The sequence below is a fragment of the Ictalurus punctatus genome, chromosome 28 (genome assembly GCF_001660625.3).
Source record: "Ictalurus punctatus breed USDA103 chromosome 28, Coco_2.0, whole genome shotgun sequence".
NCBI lineage: Eukaryota > Metazoa > Chordata > Actinopteri > Siluriformes > Ictaluridae > Ictalurus > Ictalurus punctatus.
In genome coordinates this window covers 9,075,958-9,097,081 of record NC_030443.2, presented here as the reverse complement: position 1 = coordinate 9,097,081, position 21,124 = coordinate 9,075,958, and the positions used below count along the sequence as shown (strand labels likewise).

The 21,124-nt window shown below is 40.6% G+C and overlaps 1 protein-coding gene across 1 annotated transcript in view; it reads left to right on the top strand.

The window, feature by feature from the left end:
- cabp7b (calcium binding protein 7b) overlaps positions 1-21,124 on the top strand; it is a 64,360-nt gene that overhangs the window by 12,943 nt on the left and 30,293 nt on the right. The window contains exon 2 of the mRNA XM_053676850.1: positions 18,143-18,286. Coding sequence (XP_053532825.1) covers positions 18,143-18,286 — 144 coding nt within the window. The remainder of the gene's footprint in view (positions 1-18,142; positions 18,287-21,124) is intronic.

Genomic DNA, 21,124 nt, shown 5'->3' with positions numbered 1-21,124 from the left:
AGGTCGCTTAGATATTGTGACGCGAGACCATTTAGTGCTTTATAGGTTAATAAAAGTATTTTATAATTAATGCGAGATTTTACTGGGAGCCAATGCAGTATTGATAATATCGGTGTGATATGGTCGTATCTTCTAGTTCTAGTTAGGACTCTAGCAGCTGCATTCTGGACTAACTGGAGCTTATTTATATTCCTACTGGAACATCCAGACAGTATGGCATTACAGTAATCTAATCTAGAGGTGACAAATGCATGAACTAGTATTTCCGCATCATATAGTGACAATATGTTTCTTATTTTAGAAATATTTCTGAGATGAAAGAAGGCTATCCTAGTAATATTATCTACATGAGCATCAAATGATAGGCTGGAGTCAATAATCACTCCAAGGTCTTTAACTGCTGTACATGATGAAACAGAAAGACCATCCAGAGTAACCATGTGATCAGAAAGAATACTTCTAGCTACACGTGGGCCTAATAAAAGTATTTCTGTTTTATCAGAATTAAGTAGAAGGAAGTTAATTAACATCCAATGTCTAATGTCCTTTACACAATCCTCAACTTTACTAAGCTTCTGTCTGTCCTCTGGCTTCGCTGAAACATACAACTGTGTATCATCAGCATAACAGTGGAAGCTAATTCCATGTTTACGAATAATTTGACCTAGGGGTAGCATATATAAAGTAAAGAGCAGTGGGCCTAAAACAGAACCCTGTGGAACTCCAAAAGTAACCTCAGTACGCATGGAGAAATCACCATTTACATCTACGAACTGATAACGATCGGTCAGATAAGACCTGAGCCAGGAGAGGACTGTTCCCTTAATACCAACAACATTTTCTAATCTATCAAGTAGAATAGTGTGATCTATAGTATCAAAAGCTTCACTAAGGTCGAGTAACACAAGCAGCGAGACACAACCCTGATCGTAAGTCAGTAGCAGGTCATTTACTACTTTAACTAACGCTGTCTCTGTGCTATGATGAGGTCTAAATCCTGACTGATACATTTCATGAATGTTATTCCTATCTAAGTACGAGCATAACTGCTTTGCTACAACCTTTTCTAAAATCTTAGAGATGAAGGGGAGATTTGATATTGGTCTATAGTTGGACAATTGAGACGGGTCAAGATCAGGTTTTTTAATCAAGGGTTTAATAACTGCTAATTTAAGTGATTTAGGTACATAGCCAGTGCTTAGGGAAGAATTGATTATATTTAGAAGTGGTTCAATTACTCCTGGACAAATCTGTTTAAACAAACATGTAGGTACGGGATCTAGTATGCAAGTTGATGAATTGGCTGAAGAGATTAATGTAGCTAGTTCGGTCCCTCTAAGCGGAGCAAAACACTCTAAGCATTGATGGGCTGCTCTCGCTATTGTGTCTGTGTGGACGAGATTTGACGAGAAAATTTGACGAGATGCTCAAAGCACTTCATGATCAATGATGTCAGTGCTACAGGGTGGTAGTCATTCAAGCAGGAGACAACCGTTTTCTTGGGGACAGGGATGATGGTGGTCTGCTTGAAGCATGTGAGGGCCAGAGTCAGACTCAAACAGAGATTAAAGATGTTAGTGAAAAGGTTTGCTAATTGGTCAGCACAAGCCCTCAGGACACGTCCATGGAGGCCATCAGTGAGTGTAGAATGTATGGAGCTCGTCTGGTAAGTAGGCAGACGTAGGCACATCGCTGCTTTTCCTGCCTTTGTAGTCTGTTATAGTATGCTGACTGCTCTACATGCGTTTGGGGTCAGAACCATGATAGTCTGACTCCACTCTGTCCCTGAAGTCTCTTTGGCAGATCTGATAGCCTTTTCCCTGCCTGTCAACCCCATGAACAGTAGACTTATCACTTCTCAACACTGGATAAAAAACAGTCCTATGTGTTAATATAAATTCGTCCGCTAGTACAGCGGATGCAGAAAGAGACATCACTTTCTGCTCATTTAAATGAATGACTAGATTTTCCGGAAGACAGTTCTTAAAATCTTCTAATAACACAAGCTCTTTCAAAGTTCCAAAATTTGTTGTCTTATTAGCAGTACACCATTTATCAAAGAGAGTTTGTTTCTCTCTGGCAAATTCCACAAAAGTTTGTTTGTCTGATTTCCTGTGGGCCCTGAATTTCTGTCTATATGCTTCAGGCACTAACTCATAAGCACGGAGAACAGCCTGCTTCACCACATCATAAATAAGGCTCTGCTCCACCAGCAATGCAGAACAAACTTCCTGTGCTTTGCCAACTAACTTACATTGCAACAGAAGAGCCCACATCTCTTTTGGCCACTACAATGTAGCTGCCACATGTTCAAAAGCTGTAAAATAGCTATCCACCTCCGCTTCTCTAAATACAGGTACCAAATTAATGTGTTTACTGACATCAAATACTGGCAAGTTTTCTGCCTGTGGAACAATGGGACTGGAAAAGACAGGCACGGGACCTGCAGGTAATTGAGCGAATGAAGGAGATGCTGGGGAACTATCTGATAAGCCCTCAGCCCGATGAGGCCGACTGTGAGCTTTTTGAAAGTGTTCCAATTCCAACTCCAATTCCCTTAACCAAAGTCTTTTTGTCTCACTTTCCTCCCGTTTAACTTCCAATTCCAACTCTTTCATTCTCAATGCCAATAGTGGGTCACACTGTGGTACCATCAACGAGCTACTGGGTGGGACAAATAGCGGAAATCTAGGAATTCCAGGTGACATTTGAGGAGGGGGAGGCTTTTCATCAGATCTAATCTGCGCAACAGCTCCCTCTTCCATATGAATCATGACAAACAGCTCAGGCAAAATCTGTTGTCAAATAAGTTCCTGCTGTAGCAGATTTTTAACCACTTTTTTAGTTACATTCCGCGGTACCTTAATTTGAAAAAAGTCTGCTATTTTAAATAAGTCAGCTTTGCGACAACGTTCAAACTGCTCCGTGCTTGGAGATAGTGTAAAGGAGAGTAAATCAAACTCCATATTTATCCTCCAATCCTACCCTTTTTACCCACACCACAAGGAAAATAAGCCAAGCAAAGAGTAGTGAAATGACTTACCCTACGTACAGCCACAAGAAGAGTTTCACAGATGACTTTACAGGGCCAGATGAGCTCCCAATTTATGATGGGTCGATGAGCCCCCAATTTACTTGTGGGACAACGGGACTGGATGAGCCCCCAATTTATCTGTTGAACAACAGGACCGGATGAGCCCCCAATTTATGTTACGACCTCGGTCTGGGGTTGAGGTGTAACATAAAAGAAATTATAAACAAAAATAAAAATGAGGTTGACACACCTTTCAAAATCTTTGAAATCCTACAGATTTAATGATTACAAGGAAGAAAGAAACAATCCAAAATAAACAATCAATAAGAAAGCAAATGTCTTCAGGGCTGGGCAAGGCCAAAATGATAAACAGAACAGTCACTATCTTGTCCCGTATCAGTTTAAATTACCTAACAAAAAAAAAGGTATTTTCAAAAGGAAATACAGAGTCTTACCTGACTCCCTAACTGAGGCAAAAACAGCGAACAAAAGATACACCAAAAAATAAATGGCACCCAGCCCCTACGCTTTCGTGATTATTAGAGAAAATATTTACAATGAGATATATTTACAATGGAGGCCTACATTCAGCCACAACACAAAACAAAACGGGGGGAATGGGACAACACAAGATTCTACCACTCACTTTCACTCACACACAATACAACAATCAAGCGATCTCACTGAAACGCCAGGAAAAATATCCGCTACTCAATAGTATGCACATAATCACAGATAAACCACACATCCGCGTTCTTCCGACACATCGGTCTTCCGCCTTTTTAAACGACGCCCAATCTTCTCCTCTCCAATCCCGGTGCAGCACGTCAGCACGGTGAATTAGGGCGGAGCGACCTGTGAGAGTGAAACAGGGGGTGGGAGGGAGAGAGTTGACTACTTTAACCATCAACTAAGCATGAGCTCATGAGAGGGCATCTGCTAAGATGTTTTCTGTACCCTTCTTGTGGCGTATGTCCAAGTTGAATCCTTGCACTACCAGAGACCATCGCATCAACCTTTGATTAGAATTTGACATACGCTGTAGGAAGACAAGTTATGGTCAGTATACACAATTATAGGTAAGGTAGAGAGAGAGAGAGCACGTGCACACACACACACACACACAAACACACACACACACAATACGTCTCCTGATGTAACACTGCTCTACACACGTTTGGGGTCAGAACCATGATAGTCTGACTCCACTCTGTCCCTGAAGTCTTTTTTGGCAGATCTGATAGCCTTTTAAGGTCAAACCTGGACTTCTTGTAAAGAAATCAGGTCCCCAGAGTTGAATGTTGCACCTCTCCATTGACCCATGGTTTCTGGTTTGGAAATGACAGTTGGAACAGCATCCTCCGTGCATTTGTTGATGTAGCTTATTGCAGCGTGTGTGTATTCATTTATGTTCTCTCCTGCTACATTGTGAAACATTTGCCAATTTGTGGATTCAAACCAGTCCTGCAGTCTGGAGATAGCATCCTAACTCCATTTGTGAACTGCTCTAAAAACCATTATTTCCAGTTCGAGGCATTGTATGTTTGTAGGTAGATAACAGTAATATGCTAACCTGGTCACCTTTGTTGAATAGCAGTGATCTAAGGTCTGGTCACCTCATGTGGGAATATTAATGTGCTGGTAGTATTTGGGAAGACCTTTCCTCATGTTCGCCCTATTAAAGTCCCCAACAACGATGAAAGCAGCCTCAGGGTGTGCAATTTCTAGACCATTAATGGTGTTATACCATTCATCCAATGCTTTCATTTTGTCCATGTGAGGTGGAATGTAGACTACAGTAAGGATGACTAAGCTAAATTGTCAGGGGAGGTAGAAAGGGCACACAAATTGCGAGCAGTTCGAGATCTAGGTAGTAGTGTGTTGCTAAGACCGTAACGTCCATGCCCCAAACTCTGCTCTTACCAGAGTTTAGTGTTCTGTCTTGACAAAAAAAAGGAGAATCTCACCGGTGTGGTGGCCATGTCGGGCACTGCTGTGTGTAACCACGTTTCACAGAATGCCAGGAGGCAGCAGTTCCGTATATCCTATTGAAATGTGATTATCGCATTAAGTTTGTCAAGTTTGTTATCCAGACTGAATGTTGCCTAAGAAGATACTGGGGAGAGAAGAGTTGAAGGATCATTTCCGTGATCTGTGAAGAATATCAGCACTTTTGTCTTTTCTCCTTTTTTGACAGCATCTTAGAATGCAAGCCAGCAACAATGGGCGCGCATAATTGCCACAACTTCCAAGTTCCAAGCACCAGAACACAATTTTTAGGCAAGCAAAAATATAGGAACAGATAAGTCTTGAAGTAAATTAAATAATTGGTTGTAATAATTGGTTGCATATCCCTTGCTTGCAATAACTGAATCAAGCCTGCATCTCACTGACATCACCAAATTGTTCATTTCTTGGTTTGTGATACATTTCTAGATACTGTAGTCTCTTTCAATTGTTGTTTGTTTTGGGGCATTTCTCCCTTCAGTCCCTTCTTCAGGAGTTGAAATGCATACTCAATTGGTTTAAGGTCTGGTGATTGACTTGGCCAGTCTAAAACCTTCCACTTTTCCCCCTGATAAAGTCCTTTGTTGAGTTGGCAGTGTGTTTTGGATAATTGTCTTGCTGCATGATAAAGTTTCTCCCAATTAATTTGGATGCTTTTCTTTGTAAATTGGCAGACAAAATGTTCCTGTAAACTTCTGAATTCATTCTGCTGCTACCATCATAAATTACATTATAAATAAAGATTAGTGAGCTTATTCCAGAAGCAGCCATGCAAACCCAAGCCATGACACTACCTTCACCATGTTTCACAGATGAGCTTTTATGTTTTGGATCATGGACAGATATTTTCGTTCTCCACACTTTGGCCCTTCCATCACTTCTGGTAGAGGTTAATTTTCATGCTAAAAAAAATTAACTATAATGTACAGTTTTTTGGGGGGTGAAACATTTTTACACTTAAAAATATTGAGTACATTTTTAAGCTGTTAAATCAGACATATGATATTTGAGTATGAATGAATTGAGTAAATGTATGTAAAAAATTTAAGTACATCTCAATAACTACCATGTACATGACATGGTACCATGACATATAAAATTGATTAGATATAAATAAAATAAGTCAATGCAATAGTAACCCCAAGTCAAAACAATTAATAAAAAATAGTAGGTATAATTGAAAAGCTACGAGATGTAACGGAAAATAATATTATTATTTAAGAAAACAAATGTGCTATAGTTGCTAAATGTTTTTAATTGAATTTAATTTATTCTGGACTATTAATTATTTTTAAAAATGTTACATTTATTATTTGTTTTAAACTATATTTACCCCTTGCTCCAGGAGCACTTTACTTGAGGTCAATATATCTAATGAAACCAAATGATAAACATAAAGCAACTGTACACACATTAACATTTTAATTAAACATTTATTTGTCAAATTTGACCAGTATAACACAACATTCTAAATTCTAAAGTATAAACTCAACCAGGCTTACTTTGCAAATGATATAGTGTATGTAACATTGTTCACACTACAAAAAGAGTGAGCTGAATTGAACAAACCTGTATGAATTGTTCCAAAACTGTATGACTTTTATCTTCAGTTACCATTCACTATCATTGCATCTTTTTTTCTATAAAATAAATGAATGGTGAGTGAGACTGAATACTCTCTCATTTTGTATTCCTCAAAAGAACATACAGGTGTGGAACAACATTAGTGTTAGCAGATGACAGGATTTTTTTTAAAGATACCTCACATGGTAGGTACTTTATAAATAAATGTTATACAGTTACAATCAAAATTATTCAACCCCCATTGCAAATCAGTTTTATTGTAAAAATTTATAGACTTTCAGCTGTTTGCAATGAACAAATCAAACAAAAGCAATTTAAATAGTTCAACAATAGCTTTTTTCTGGTTGAGCGGTCACACAGACCATCTTCTCTTTTGCTTTTTTTTATTTTTATTTCTTCTTCCTCTAGTAACAAAAAGTGAAGCAGCATGCCTTTCTCCTCCATTGTCCTTTGTGGTGTTGTGATTTTTCTTCATTGTCATCCTTCACACCAGAAGACCTGCTTTACTGCTCTGTACTGACTCTTGTAGTACAGATTTGTAGTGCAATTTGTCATAATGCTCATGCGTCTACCACCTGTGTATGCGTACATGTCAAATAGAGTGTACTTTTAAAGGTTCTGTATATGACTGTGCGCATATGCTAGCGCATAAAAAAGAAGTATGCCAGAGGCTTTAGCCATCTCATCCACCAAACAGTTACCAAGCTGCACAAGAGGTGTGGCAACCTTTAACTCAGCATGAGCATCATAGCTATGAGAGGTAGAGGGCCTGACGGTAGTGGAGTCAGCTGTTCTTCCTGAATAATTGTCAGTTTGAGTGCTATCACTGATTTACAGTTGTAATCAAAATTATTCAACCCCCATTGCAAACCAGGTTTATTGTCAAAATTTACAAATGAGTTGTAGCACACTTTAAACGAGCTTCGACATGCCTTTTCTTTAGCAATGGAGTCTTGTGGGGTGAGCATGCATAGAGGCCATGGCGGTGGAATGCATTTCCTATTGTTTACTGTATGACGATGGTACCTGCTGCCTCCAAGTGTTTTTGGAGCTCTTTCAGAGTGGCCCTTAGCTCCTGGGCTACTCTTCTGACTATTCTTCTGACTCCATGGTCCGAAATCTTGCGAGGAGCTCCTGTGTGTGGCTGGTTAATAACAGAGTGACTTTGCTTCCACTTGCGGGCGATGGCCCCAATGGCGCTTACTGGAAGAAGTTCAGAAGTTTTGAAATACATCTGTATCCGATTCCATCAATATGTTTCGCAACAATAAGTTTGCGAAGGTCTTAGAGTGTCCATGGATCCACACTTTGAAAATCTGCTGGAAATAGTAGACCATCAGGGTAGCTTTGGGATACCCATTACAGCAGACTACGATTTGGGACACACAAATTCTAATCTCAGATACTATTTAGTACGGATAGTATGCCAGTTGGGATGCAGGGATAGTGTTCAAGTTTTGTAGTGATACAATAAAGCACTGCAGTGCTACAGCATCACATCCTTCTTCACCATTAGTGCCTGCCATATTATATTGCAGAATTCAAAAGCAATACATAGCTTCGGTTCTCCTGCATGCAGTGGGGGAAATAAGTATTAAAACATTTTTATCAGTAAATATATTTCCAATATTTCCAAAATTTCACCAGACATTAGTATTAACTCAAGAAATCTGCAAACATAAAGAATTCACAACATTAAAGTCCATAAATAAAGTTATATGTAATAAAGTGGAATGACACAGGAAAAAAGTGAAAACTGAAATTTATTTAATACTTAGTGGAAAAGCCTTTATTTGTAATGACACCTTCAAAAAATATGTTGAATATTGAACGCATGCAATACTTATTTCTCCCACTGAATATATTATACCGAAGTGGTCCAAGAACAGAGACTTGACGGATACCTTGAGAGAGAACACGAAGAAGATTTGAAGTTATGGATAGTAGTGAAAAATTGTCTATCAGTGAGATACGATATAAACCAAGACATAGTACTACACATACTGCCAATAGCTGATAGCTGAGAGGTAAGTATGTGATGAGATACAGTGTCAAAGGCTGCTGTAAAGTCAAGCATGATGAGAACAGTGAGACAGCCAGAATCAGCAGAAATTAGGAGTTCATTAGTAATTTTTGACAGTGCTGTTTCAGTGATGTGGCCTGATCGAAAACCAGATTGATAGGGATCAAGAAGATTTTTAGAGAAAGGCTACTTTTTCAAGCAGCTTAGAAACGAAAGGTCTGAAATTATTCATAACAGAAGAATCAAACCCTGATTTCTTTAAAATAGGAGTGACCGCAGCCATTTTGAATGATAGCGGGACAGAGCCAGAAGAAATAGAACAGTTGATCAAGTGAGCAATAGGAGATGAGATTACCGATAGGCAGCTTTTAAGTAGTGAGGTAGGTGCTGGATCAAGTAGATGAGCTAGTTTGACCAATTAGCTCACTAACAGAGGATGGACTGGTGAGAGTTAGAGAGGACACGTTTTATGATCTGAGGTGAAGACCAGGTAGAGGAAACATCTGAAGAGTTTAAAGAAAATGTTTCATAAATACAGTTTATTTTATTTTCAAAAAAGTGAAGGAAGGAGTTGCAGAGGTCAAATGAGCCAGTAATATGACGCGCTGAAGGTTTAATAAGTTTGTTAACAGTAGAAAATAATGTCTTAGGTCTACTTTTAGCAGTGCTAATTATGGAGTAGTAGTAGTATGCTGTATGTGTGGCACTAAGAGCAGACTTGTATTTCAGTTGGTGAACAGAGAAATCTTGGTAATGCACCTCCAGGCCACTTTTCCTACACTTTTTCTATATTCTTGGCAGGCTCAAGACGTCTGCCAATTTGTTTAAGCAGTCAGAGCTGATGTTATACCAAGGAGCCGCATGACAATTTAACATTGTGATAATTAATAGTAGTTTTGTGAGGAGATTTAGGAAGAGGGAAATCAAATCTAACAGTTTATGATCAGATATTGCAATGTGTGAGCCAGAGACAGATCCATTATAAATTGCTGAAGTGCAAACAAGATCAAGTGTGTGACCATGTTAGTGAGTAGGAAAGTTGACATGTACAAGACTGAAATTATCCAAAATTGATGTAAGGTCACTGGCATTAGAACAGACAGAGTCAAAATGTATATTGAATATCACCAAGCAGGATAACATAAGGGAATACAGCATAGGCTAGAGTGAGTAGTTAATTGAGTTTAGAGAAAAAATAGAGGCTTAAGAGGTCGATATACTAATATATCAGAAGATATACAGTACATCCGGAAAGTATTCACAGCACTTCACTTTTTCCACGTTTTGTTATGTTACAGCCATATTACAAAATGGATTAAATTTATTAATTTCCTCAAAATTCTACAAACAATATGCCATTATGACCACGTGAAAGAAGTTTGTTTGAAATCTTTGGAAATTTATTAAAAATAAAAAACAAACAAAAAAGGACATGTACATAAGTATTAAGTACTAGAAACTGCGGGCACCTCCAAATACTCAGAGCACGTAGGCATCGCCGCGTGACATTGATTACTCTCAGAGGTTTCATCCTTGGATGAAGCCCCCGACTTTTCAGCCATGACTGAAATGGTCTCATGTGCAATAGGCCCAATGGTATGACATTGGCTGCTGCTGCCATAAGGCCCAACAGTCTCTCGTAGATTCTGGAGGGGATGCCCAGACCTAGCTTTATCTTGCTCAGAGGTGATAAGATCGATCCTACACATGTTGGGGATAGAAATGCCCTCATCGTAGTAGAATCCCACATAACACCTAGAAAAGTTGTCCTCTGCACTGGAGAAAGCATACTTTTCTTGAGGTTCAACCTGAGCCCCAAGCTCCTCATGTGGGCGAGAACAGCATCTCGATGTCCCTGGATCGTGCTAGAATTAACCAGTCGTCCAGGTAGTTTAGTACACGGATACCCTACAGTCGCAAGGGAGCCAGAGCAGCATCCATACACTTTGTGAAGATGCAAGGGGATAAAGCTAGCCTGAAGGGAAGAACCCGAAATTGGTATGTGTTGTCTCCAAACTCAAACCTCAGGAACTTCCTGTGACTGGGCGATATTCCTATGTGGAAATATGCATCTCTCAGATCTATCATCACAAACCAGTCCTCGGACTGAATCTGTGGCATGATAAGTTTGAGCGTCAGCATCTTCAACCTGTATGTCCGAAGAGTACAGTTCAGATGACGCAGATCTAAAATTGGCCACATACTCCCATCTTTTTTGCGGACCTGGAAATAACGGCTGTAAAAACCTCCCTCCCTTAGGGAACGGGGTACAAGTTCTATGGCCCCTTTGTCCAAAAGCGAACTTACTTCCTGCGCTAACATTGGGCTCTGTTCTGTGCTGACAACTGTGGTGAGCACACCTCTGAATCGGGGGGGTTGAGCTCTGAACTGCACCTGGTAACCCTTTTCTATGGTAGACAGAACCCATGGAGACACATTTGGCAGTAGTTTCCATGCTGCCAAATGGTCTTTCAGTGATGTTAGCTTTTCCACAAATTTTGTTCGAGGGAAAGCATCAGATTTCCGGCTCCCTGTGACAGCTCGCTGACCAGAGAAGGCTGAAAACGTGGGATGGCCTTGGCCAGGGCAGGCCCTACAGTAGCACTGGGGGCTAACTGCCATAATGACCTCATGTCCCCTGATACGTCCCTCCGTGGCCCATCAGGACCGTTCCTTCCTAGCTTGCTTTGCTTTTATGATCATTCTTAGATCAGGCCTCTTAGCAGGCTGTGGCTGTGGCCGCCCGGTCCCCCTGGCTTTCTGCGGGGGGAGGCGGGCCGCCACACTCGCCTTCTGCACCTCCCTCGCACTAGCGCTGGCCCGGGCTCCACTCATGGAGGCCCGGGCGAACTCGACATGAAGGGAAAGGAACTGGCTGAAAGCCGCCGTTTGCTGTTTTGCCTCAAAAAAACCTGTCGGCGATGGCATTAACCGCGCCGCCAAACAGGCCGGAAGGTTTAACAGGGGCGTTCGGCAAGGAGACCTTATCTTTATCCCCCATCCCTGAGAGGTTGAGCCATAGGTGCCTCTCCTCCACAACCAGGCTACCCATTGAACGTTCGATATGACAGGCCGTTTGCGTGGTCACCCGGAGAGATAAATCTGTGGCGCGGTGCAGCTCTGCCACTGCCTCTGGCCCAATTCCCTCCCCAGTATCGAGCTCACTCAGCAGGTCTGCTTGGTAGGCCTGCAACACTGCCATTGTATGCAGTGACCCACAAGCAAGACCCGCTGCCGCATAGGCTTTACCCACCAATGCCGAGGTGGCCTTACATGGCTTAGAAGGTAAAGTTGGCCTCCCTAAATGACCTACCGTTGATGGAGAGAGGTGGCTCGCAAGCGCCTCCTCCACCTTTGGCATCGCTATATAGCCGTGCTGCTCACCAGATCCGCGAGGCTCTGAAACCCAACTCCCTTCGGACGAGAAGAGAGCGAGCCGAGAGCGTAGCTGCCTAATCGTGAAATGTTCACAATGCTGACAGTCAGACCCCTCGAGGGCTGCTGTAGCATGCTCCACGCCCAAACACTTCACACAGAAAGCGTGTCCGTCTCCTCCCGTGATGAAACGGGAGCAAGGCGCAACACACTTTCAGAAATCTTTCTCGCTCAATATTTCCCTCTATTTTCTTTTCTTTTTCCTAAAAAAGGGATAGAAAAATTTGGAGATTTTGAGAAAATATAGAGTAGAAATGAAGGGTTTTTTGTCACACAAACAATGGACATGCAGTCTCGCTGAAGATAATAAGGCTGGCGGCGTGGTTCACAGGTGCCATATATATATCATGTGACGCACTTAATTGCCACGTCACCTGATCATGGCAGGCCTATAAGTAGAGGCATGATTTTTAAAGCTTCAGATACCGGTCATGCGTGCAAGGGTGCTCCCATACTGTTATGCTAAATGCAACATCGAAGTTCCCTTTGAAAGGGAACCATATCACTATGCCCTAGAAACACTGGATATTTTTATTTTTATTTATTTGGGTTATTTTTATTAGATAACTTTATTTGACTCCTGAGCCAGATGTCCTCTGCAACTATCTGGAAAGCTTTCTCTCTAATATAGGCAAGGTAGCTATGTTTAAAAAATGTATTTCCCAGTTCAAGAAACTTTTATTTTAGGCTATAGTTTTTGGGTTTGTTAAATTCCCTGAAGTTAAGTTCACTGAACACACTATCAGAATCTTCTATAAAGCTGGACCAGTGCTTATATGGTCCTTTTATCAGCATTTCATTTTAATGACCTTTGGATTTTCTTTTAATAACAATAAAGAACAATAATTTAAGAACAATGAGAAATATGCTAAATGACCATACAAGTTAATATTATACAAATTAACTAAATAATTCTTTTTGCAAACCACAGCAGAGATGTGCAGCTCTGTTCACCGTGTGTGGTCTTGATGAGCTATATGGAGCAGTGACTACATAAATATGGTAGAAATATGTTTTTATTTTGGAGCTCAGTAAAGCAATGTTTAGACCAGGCTACAGGAGCAAACCACTCAAACATTTTGGGAGAATGTTCTGTGGATTGATTAGTCGAAAGTGGAACTGTTGTAAAACAGGGGTCCCGTTACATCTGGCGTAAACCAAACAAAGAATTCCTCAAAAAGAACATCATTCCTTTGGTCAAGCATGGTGGTGTGATGGTGTGGGGATGCTTTGCTGCTTCAGAGCCTGAGCAGCTTGCAATAATTGAGGGAAACATGAATTCTGCTCTTTAACAGAAAATCCTAAAGGAGAATTTCCTGTCTTCGGTCCGTAAATTGAAACTCAAGAGCAACTGATTATGCAGCAAGATAATGATCTGAAGCATAGGAGTAAGTCCTAGTCCTAGAAGTAAGTGAAAGGGTGATCTCCAGTTATCGGAAGCATTTGTTTGCAGTTATTGCTGCTAAAGGTGGCACATCCTGATTTTATGTTTCAGGGGTCAATTAGTTTTTACATTTGGTGAGAGGTGTTTGATTACTTTGGATAAATGACTCGGGAAATAACGCGGAAGAGTGCCTCCCCAACATTTTGTACGGAGATATTGCAGAGAGGTACTGCTTCCGAGTGTTGCGTAGCCCACTAAAACTAACACAAAGCAATGCCCTCATTCAGATCAATCTAATGACCCGATGAGGTCCATAACATCATCTTGGCAAGTGCAGTGTGGGGCCTGGAATACCAGCCTGCTGTACCAGGCCCTGGAGCACCCGCTGGTCCTCTACCTGTGAGCAGAACTGCATTGAGCAGATATTGCTCTTGGTCATGACACAGTTGGAGGAAGGCCTGATGTTGGGTATGGTGGAGGTTGGCGAGGGATGGCATGAGGTCTGCCAGTGGTGAGGACTCCATGACGGCAACTTCCTTCTCTCCTGGGTTTCAGCACCAGTGTAACACTCCCTTAGGTCAGCAGTGAGAAGGAAGGCGGAGGCAGTATTGAATCCACTTAGCACTCTTTATTTTTCCTTTTCCACTTTTCAGCATTCTCCTCTCTCTTGAGGTGCAAATCTCTTTTCCTCTTATACTTGCCTCTTCTCACTACAACAGAGAACAGTTATTAAAAGAATTCTCCATGGGTGTAAATTCCTTACCACTTGCCTTCTCCGGTTCTGCACTCCATTCACAAACTAGCGCTCATACATGTCCCCGCCTCCTCATGCTCACTTCCATTAATCGAATTCCCTTTCCCAAAGAATTGGCATGGACCTCGTTGGGCCATTAGATTGGACTGCACGAGGACATCGCTTTGTGTTAGTTCTAGTGGACTACACAATGTGATACCTGGAAGCAGTGCCTCTCTGCAACATCTCCACATGTAATGTTGTGGACTCTTCAGTCTTATCTCCTGAGTTGGAATCAAAAAAAGATCCTGACTGATAAAGGCACGTCTTTCATGTCACAAAAATTAGGTAAGATTTACATATTGCTTGGGGTTAAATTGATTCGCACTAGCATTTAACATCCACAGATCTAGGAGCTGGTCGAATGGTTTAAACAAACACTTAAATACATGATCTGTAAGTTTCCCTGTTTGAATTATTGTATGGGCAAAAGCCTCGCTGCATGATTCAAAATTCAGTGTTCTTGACCTGAGAGAAAACTCTACACCGTAGCCACATAACACATGAGAATTTGCATCAGGCACAGGAATGTCAGTCCTGAGTGTATAACGGGGGTACTTGGCTAGGAGATAAAGTGCTCGTTTAGCTACCCCCATCGAGCTCAAAATTACAAGTGGCCCTTTGAGGTCACACGGTGGGTTGGGGATGTCGACTATGAGATTAAGAGAAAGGATGGAGGTGGGGTGCGGCAGGATTACCACTGTAACCTCGTCAAACCATAGAGGGACCAGAGGTAGATCTAAAAATGGTGTCTCAATCCAGCCCCGGTCCCTTACAGAGACTAACTCTTGCCATCCCAAATCACGGACATTGCCAAGTTACAGGCGGAGTTTTCCGACATGTCCTCGCCTCTACCCAGCTGCACTAACCTTATAGAGCACCACAATGAGACACCCCCAGTGGTTGTGGTACCCTTCCTTTTGGGTTGTTTGGGGCCCCCGCACTGTTCCAGTGACTCATGGACAGAATCTTCCATCTGCACGCTGTTTATACCACTGCTTAAATTAATGATATTATCATCTATAATGATTGGCAGTGGCAAATGCAGCATCTGAGGGCTGTTCTGAGATCGCTGAGGTGGGTGGGACTCATGGCAAACTCAAAGAAGTATGCAATTGGGCAGGTGGAAGTACGGTATCTGGGTTTCCACTTGGACCATGTGCAGGTGCAGCCATAAATTGATAAGACAACAGCAATTCCGGCCTGCCTGAGACCCAAGACCAAAACGGAGGTGAAACATTTTCAGGGACTGGCTGGCTATTATCATAGGTTTGTACCTAATTATTCGAATATCACCAGCCCACTGACTGATCTTAATAAAAAGTAAGTGCCAGATCCAGTCCAGGATCTGGATGGCTCCCCGGCCTGAGTTTGGCAGCGGGGGTATGTGGAAGCGGGGGCGTGCTTGAGCACAGGTTTGTGAATGGAGGGTGAAGCCAGAGAAGGTGACAGTTAAGGATGGCACATCTGCAGCGAATTATACTAATGTAATCATACTAATGTATGATACTAATGTTCTGTGTTGCAGTGAGTGGTGATGAGGATAAAAGGGGAGAGATGAAGGCCTGGAGAGAGAGCACACCAGCACAGAACCGTGTGTGTGGGTGGGGGTGGGTGTTTGTGCATTCATTGAAATAAAAATGCTGATAAACAAAAGAAAAAGATAAAGAATAAAGCACCTTTTGAGTTGTTCCAAGCCTGCCTTCAGCTTCCTCATAATCTGCCCAAACTGTGGGAGAGTGTCACAGTTAGATATATGGATTATCAAAGATTTTGGCTTGTGTAAGGCCAGAAAGAAGACCATCTAATTGTAAGATGCTCTAAAACATGTGTCAAACTCAAGAACTATAAAAAATAATATTGAAACGGAAGGTGGAACACTACTACACTATTTTCATACTATCTAGAATTAACAGCAGATCCACACCAACAGTGACTGCCACTGTACAGTGCTGCTTCATCTCACAGTACTGAAACTTGGGTTAAAATCAACACCTATCTGCTGCATCTGATGCAAATTTTACCCTCATCTAAAAATGATTAAGAATAGTGTCAGGTGTTGACAGGGTCCAGGAATTACTAAATAAATTCACTAAATAAAATCAGCATTTGAGCTGACCTGCACAGTTCAGTTGCGAAGTGCGATTTTCAGTAGAAGAACAGAAACAGTAATGGCATAAATTTGTTGTTTTAATCATTCTGCATGAGCTATTGTCAACCAATCTTACCCTAAAAATATAGCTGCAAGCAGCAATTAAGGTGGCCAAGTACTTTGGGACTATCAGTACTTGCTCAGATGGAGATATACTAAATTTGAAGGAACTTTATCATGCAGCAAGACAATGATCCAAAAGACACTGCCAACTCAAGAAAGGACTGGGGAAAAAGTGGAAGGTTTTAGACTGGACAAGTCAATCACCGGACCATAGCCCAGTGGAGCATGTATTTCACCTCCTGAAGAGGAGACTGAAGGGAGAAACCCCCCCAAAAAAAACAACAACTGAAAGAGGTTGCAGCAAAAGCCTGAAAAAGCATCACAAAAGAAGAAACCAACAAATTACTGATGTCAATGACTACATTTACATGGACAGCATTAATCTAATTACTAACCTTATTCTGAGTAAGACAATATTGTGATTAAGGTGTTTACATGAGTTGCTTTTTGAATACTCCTTTCATGTTCCCATTTTACGTTATAGATCATAGAGCGATTAACGGCACACATCATTACGTCACCACGCCACGCCGTCTGACGTTCCCTCCAGAATTTCACGCATCAACATACAGTTAGTCTTCATTATGGTACCGTATACAGTTTTGGGTGTTTCATTTTTCGTTATTTGATTATTAGTCATGCTATACGTGCAAATAGTCGACTGCTTGAAGCCGTGGGCTGCGTCCCAAACCGTGTACTTACCTACTATATAGTAGCTCAGATACTATATAATAGGTAAGTACGTGGTTTCAGCCACAGACGTGCTGTCTTGTTTGCCGTCAAATGGTGGAGCACTGCCGTGTGTGTACGTGTCCTGCCGCAAAATGCGGTGAAAACTCTCACACGACGTTAATAGTGTGATTAAGGTGTGTACGTGTCTGTAACGCACGCCGATAATGCGGCTAAAACAGGAATACTCCACGTATCTTAATTCAATTTGTGTTTACTTCGAGTATGACTTTAGTCAGATTATTAAATAATTAAAAATTGCTGTTTACATGGTAGTTTCTTAATCAGAGTATTGTCTTAATCATGTTAATATTGGATTATTGTTGTCCATGTAAACATACTGAATGAGTCACAGGCTTAATTGTTATTGGCAGTTATTGTAAGCAAGGGATATGCAACCAAATATTAACTGTTATTTACTTCAAGACTTATCTGTTCCCATACTTTTGCTCACCTAAAAATTGGGTGGTCTGATACATGTTTAATGTTGTTTAAAACATCTAGATGTAACTACCAGGAAATAAAAGTTGAAATCCTAAACTTTTGTTGCATATCTATCTTTTGATCTTAAACCCAAATGTCTTTGGTGTAAAGCATGGACAAATGAAATGGCCTTGCCATTCCTATAGTTTCGGAGGCGACTGTATATGCAGAGAAGTGACTTGTTTTGAGGAAAATTTAATAATCGATAGTGGCAGATTAAATCTGTGGAGACCACTTAACCTACTGCCATTTTAGTTTATTTTGTTTAGTCTTGTGCAGATGTAAAACATGTCAAACATGACCACAAATGTATTGTTCATTACTTGGCATAGGTTAAGTTTATGCCCACATTTCCAAGGAAAAAAGTTAAGTGCATCTTTTACATGAACACTTAAAGTGCAATTCAGTAGTTTAAGTTTCAGAAGAAACTGATCATGTGTGTGGCACCTCCACAGAGATCCGAGAGGCCTTTAAAGTGTTTGATCGTGATGGAAATGGATTCATCTCAAAGCAGGAGCTGGGCATGGCCATGAGATCTCTGGGCTATATGCCCAATGAGGTGGAGCTGGAGGTCATCATCAAGAGACTGGACATGGATGGTACACTTTTTTAAGCATTTTATTTTACTCATACTGAAGTAATTGTGACATGCTGTAAACTGTAGGAATCAGAAGAGAGTGAGTGTAATAGTGTAATCTCTTTAATTTAACTCCGTTCCATTTTATTTGTATAGTGGTTTCAACAATTGACACAAAGCACGTTTAGAGTAATCCAGATGCTGATCTAGATCCCTAATGAGCAAGCCAGAGGCAGTAGTGCCGAAGAAAAAAAAAAAAAAAACTCGGCAACAACAGAATACATATCATGCAGATATAGGTCAAGAGCTTCAGTTAATGTTCATATCAAATATCAGAATGGGAAAAAAGTGTGATCTCTGTGGCTAACCATGACATGGTTGTTGGTGCCAAATTGGCTGTGCTGCTGCCAAATGATTGGCTGATTGGATACATGATCATGCAGGTGTACAGGTGTTCCTATTAAAGTGGACGGTGATTGTATTTCTTAGCAATGTTCTCAGCTTAACAATGTTTCTACAATGAAAAAAAGACTATCCTAATCTACTATCCTAATCTACTATCAGTAGCTATCAGTAATCTACTGTACATGAGCAACAATAACTACGTGGGTAATTTATATAAACAAATGAGAGACTGTTATAATCACACAAAAAGGACTTTCACTGCTGCCTTTGATGCAACTGAAAGGTCATCATGAATTAGACTACATGATCAGTAATAGATAGCTATTTAGATAGCTAAGAAATTGTCTTTCTTATGAAATCCCCAAACTGATAATAGTCATTAATATAGGTTATATAATGTAAGTCAATGAAATAAGTTAAAAATAATTTTAGATTTCTCTTTTTAGTATTTACAGTTGCTTTTTATTTTTCAGCTACACGCTTTTCCTATTTTACAGATTCTAGCACACTCATTCCAAATTTGCTGATCACTTGACTATTATAGTCTAGAAATAGTGCTGTCATATTACAGCCATTAGATGTCAGTGAGACTATAGCTGCATGGGGCTATGTATTTTCTAGTTTATTTTTGTGTTCTAGTTTAGCCTACTAATTAAGAGATCATTCTCATTATAATGTTCATTATCAAGAGCACTCAAAAATCATGGAACCAAACATAACCAAATTTGGCACTGGCCTACCTAACGTTATAAATACAATGACTGTATGGACTGAGTAGACAGCATGGCTCCCATTTACACTCAACACAACCAATTTTTCAGGGGGATGGGGGGAATCACTGTTCTCCATGATTTTCATCTAGCTATGTCACCTGCAGTAAGTAGTTAGTAAAAATAAATAAAATAAATTTAACTGCAGCCAGTCACTAGAGGGCCTCAGACAAATTTTGGCTTCACTGAATGCCTGTTATGATGTTCACCCATATATACAGTCATTGTATAAAAGTCACATCCCTTCACTTAAAAGACATGGCATTTCAGTAATGTCAGTATGTTGGAAAAAAGCATGCTAATTACTAAAGCATGCTAATTGCTAAAGTATTAGTTCATGTGTGAAGTGATTAGTAGCTGTGCAATCTGACTTGTATAGCCAGAGTAGCAAATATACAAGTATTATGTGGATACTGCCAAAACGTGTGAAAGCATTACAGTGTCTATATACTTTTTTAATGTCATGGGATTACAACAACCTCTTCTTCAATAGTTCATGAAGAAATAAATCATAAATAAAATCCATAAAATCCAAAATCTGGCCAAAATACATTTTGGATATGGATCCAAAATCCATAAAATCCATAATTTTGGATCCAAAATCCAAATATAAATACCTAGATGGAGCATTGACTTTGCTGTGAGGCGTTTAGCATTATTGGCGCCACATTGGGGACTTACAGCGGACTTTGCAGACCTGCCAAGGCATTACGCAAGTAGGTGTCTTATTTTAGCTATTTATGTTGATGATGAAGCCTATCATGTTGATCAAGACTATCAGTGATCAAGTCACATGACCTCGAACAGCGATGTGGGTGTAGCTTTTTAGACTCACCCTCAAATCCCCAAAAAGTTCATAAATTGAGGAATTCTATGTTAAGAATTTTGTTAATTTGATAACTAGATGTCATCCAACAAATCTGCAACAAAAATGGGATGTGTAAATCCTTAAAGAAACTATGATCGTATCTCTGTGAAACAGGCTCTGACAGAGCAACAACAGCACTTCTAGGCTTTTGAAATGTCAAATCAAGCAGGCTAATGAATCCGTCAGCAGTCTTGCATGTGATGTTGAAGAGTTTGGAAGTCTTTGCAAAAAGTGAATTCCCGATTTGATTCACGGCTCTCAAGCAAAACATTGCTCAAGACATTAGAGATCACAACCAGCATATTGTATCACTTTTTGCAAAAATAACAGAAATGGAAGTTAGGTGCCGCCATTCGAACTTGAGGTTAATGGGCTTACCAGAATCCGAAGACGGATCGGACCTGATTTGGTTTCTCGAGACGTGTTTACCTATGTGAATACTCTCCCTGGCTGGTTGTGAGATCAAAATTGAAAGAGCACATCACCTTTACAGCAGGAGGGAAATTGAACCCTCACGATCATGCACTTTGATCTTCAAACTTCTTGATTACGCAGATCGTCAAGCAATTCTGAGAGATGAGAGGAAGGCTTACCCCGTGAGGTACAAAGAGCGGATCCTGTCCTTCTTTCCTGACTTCAGTAACGAGATGGCGAAGAAGTGGATGGAATTCAACTAAATCCGAAAGAAGCTGATCATCCTTGCTCTTAAGCCATTTCTCATTTACCCAGCTGAGCTCAAATTGACACAATCTGTCAATTTTAAATCGCCACAAGAAGCAGAGAAGTTCCTTGACTCTAATGAGACCCTGGCAGCACC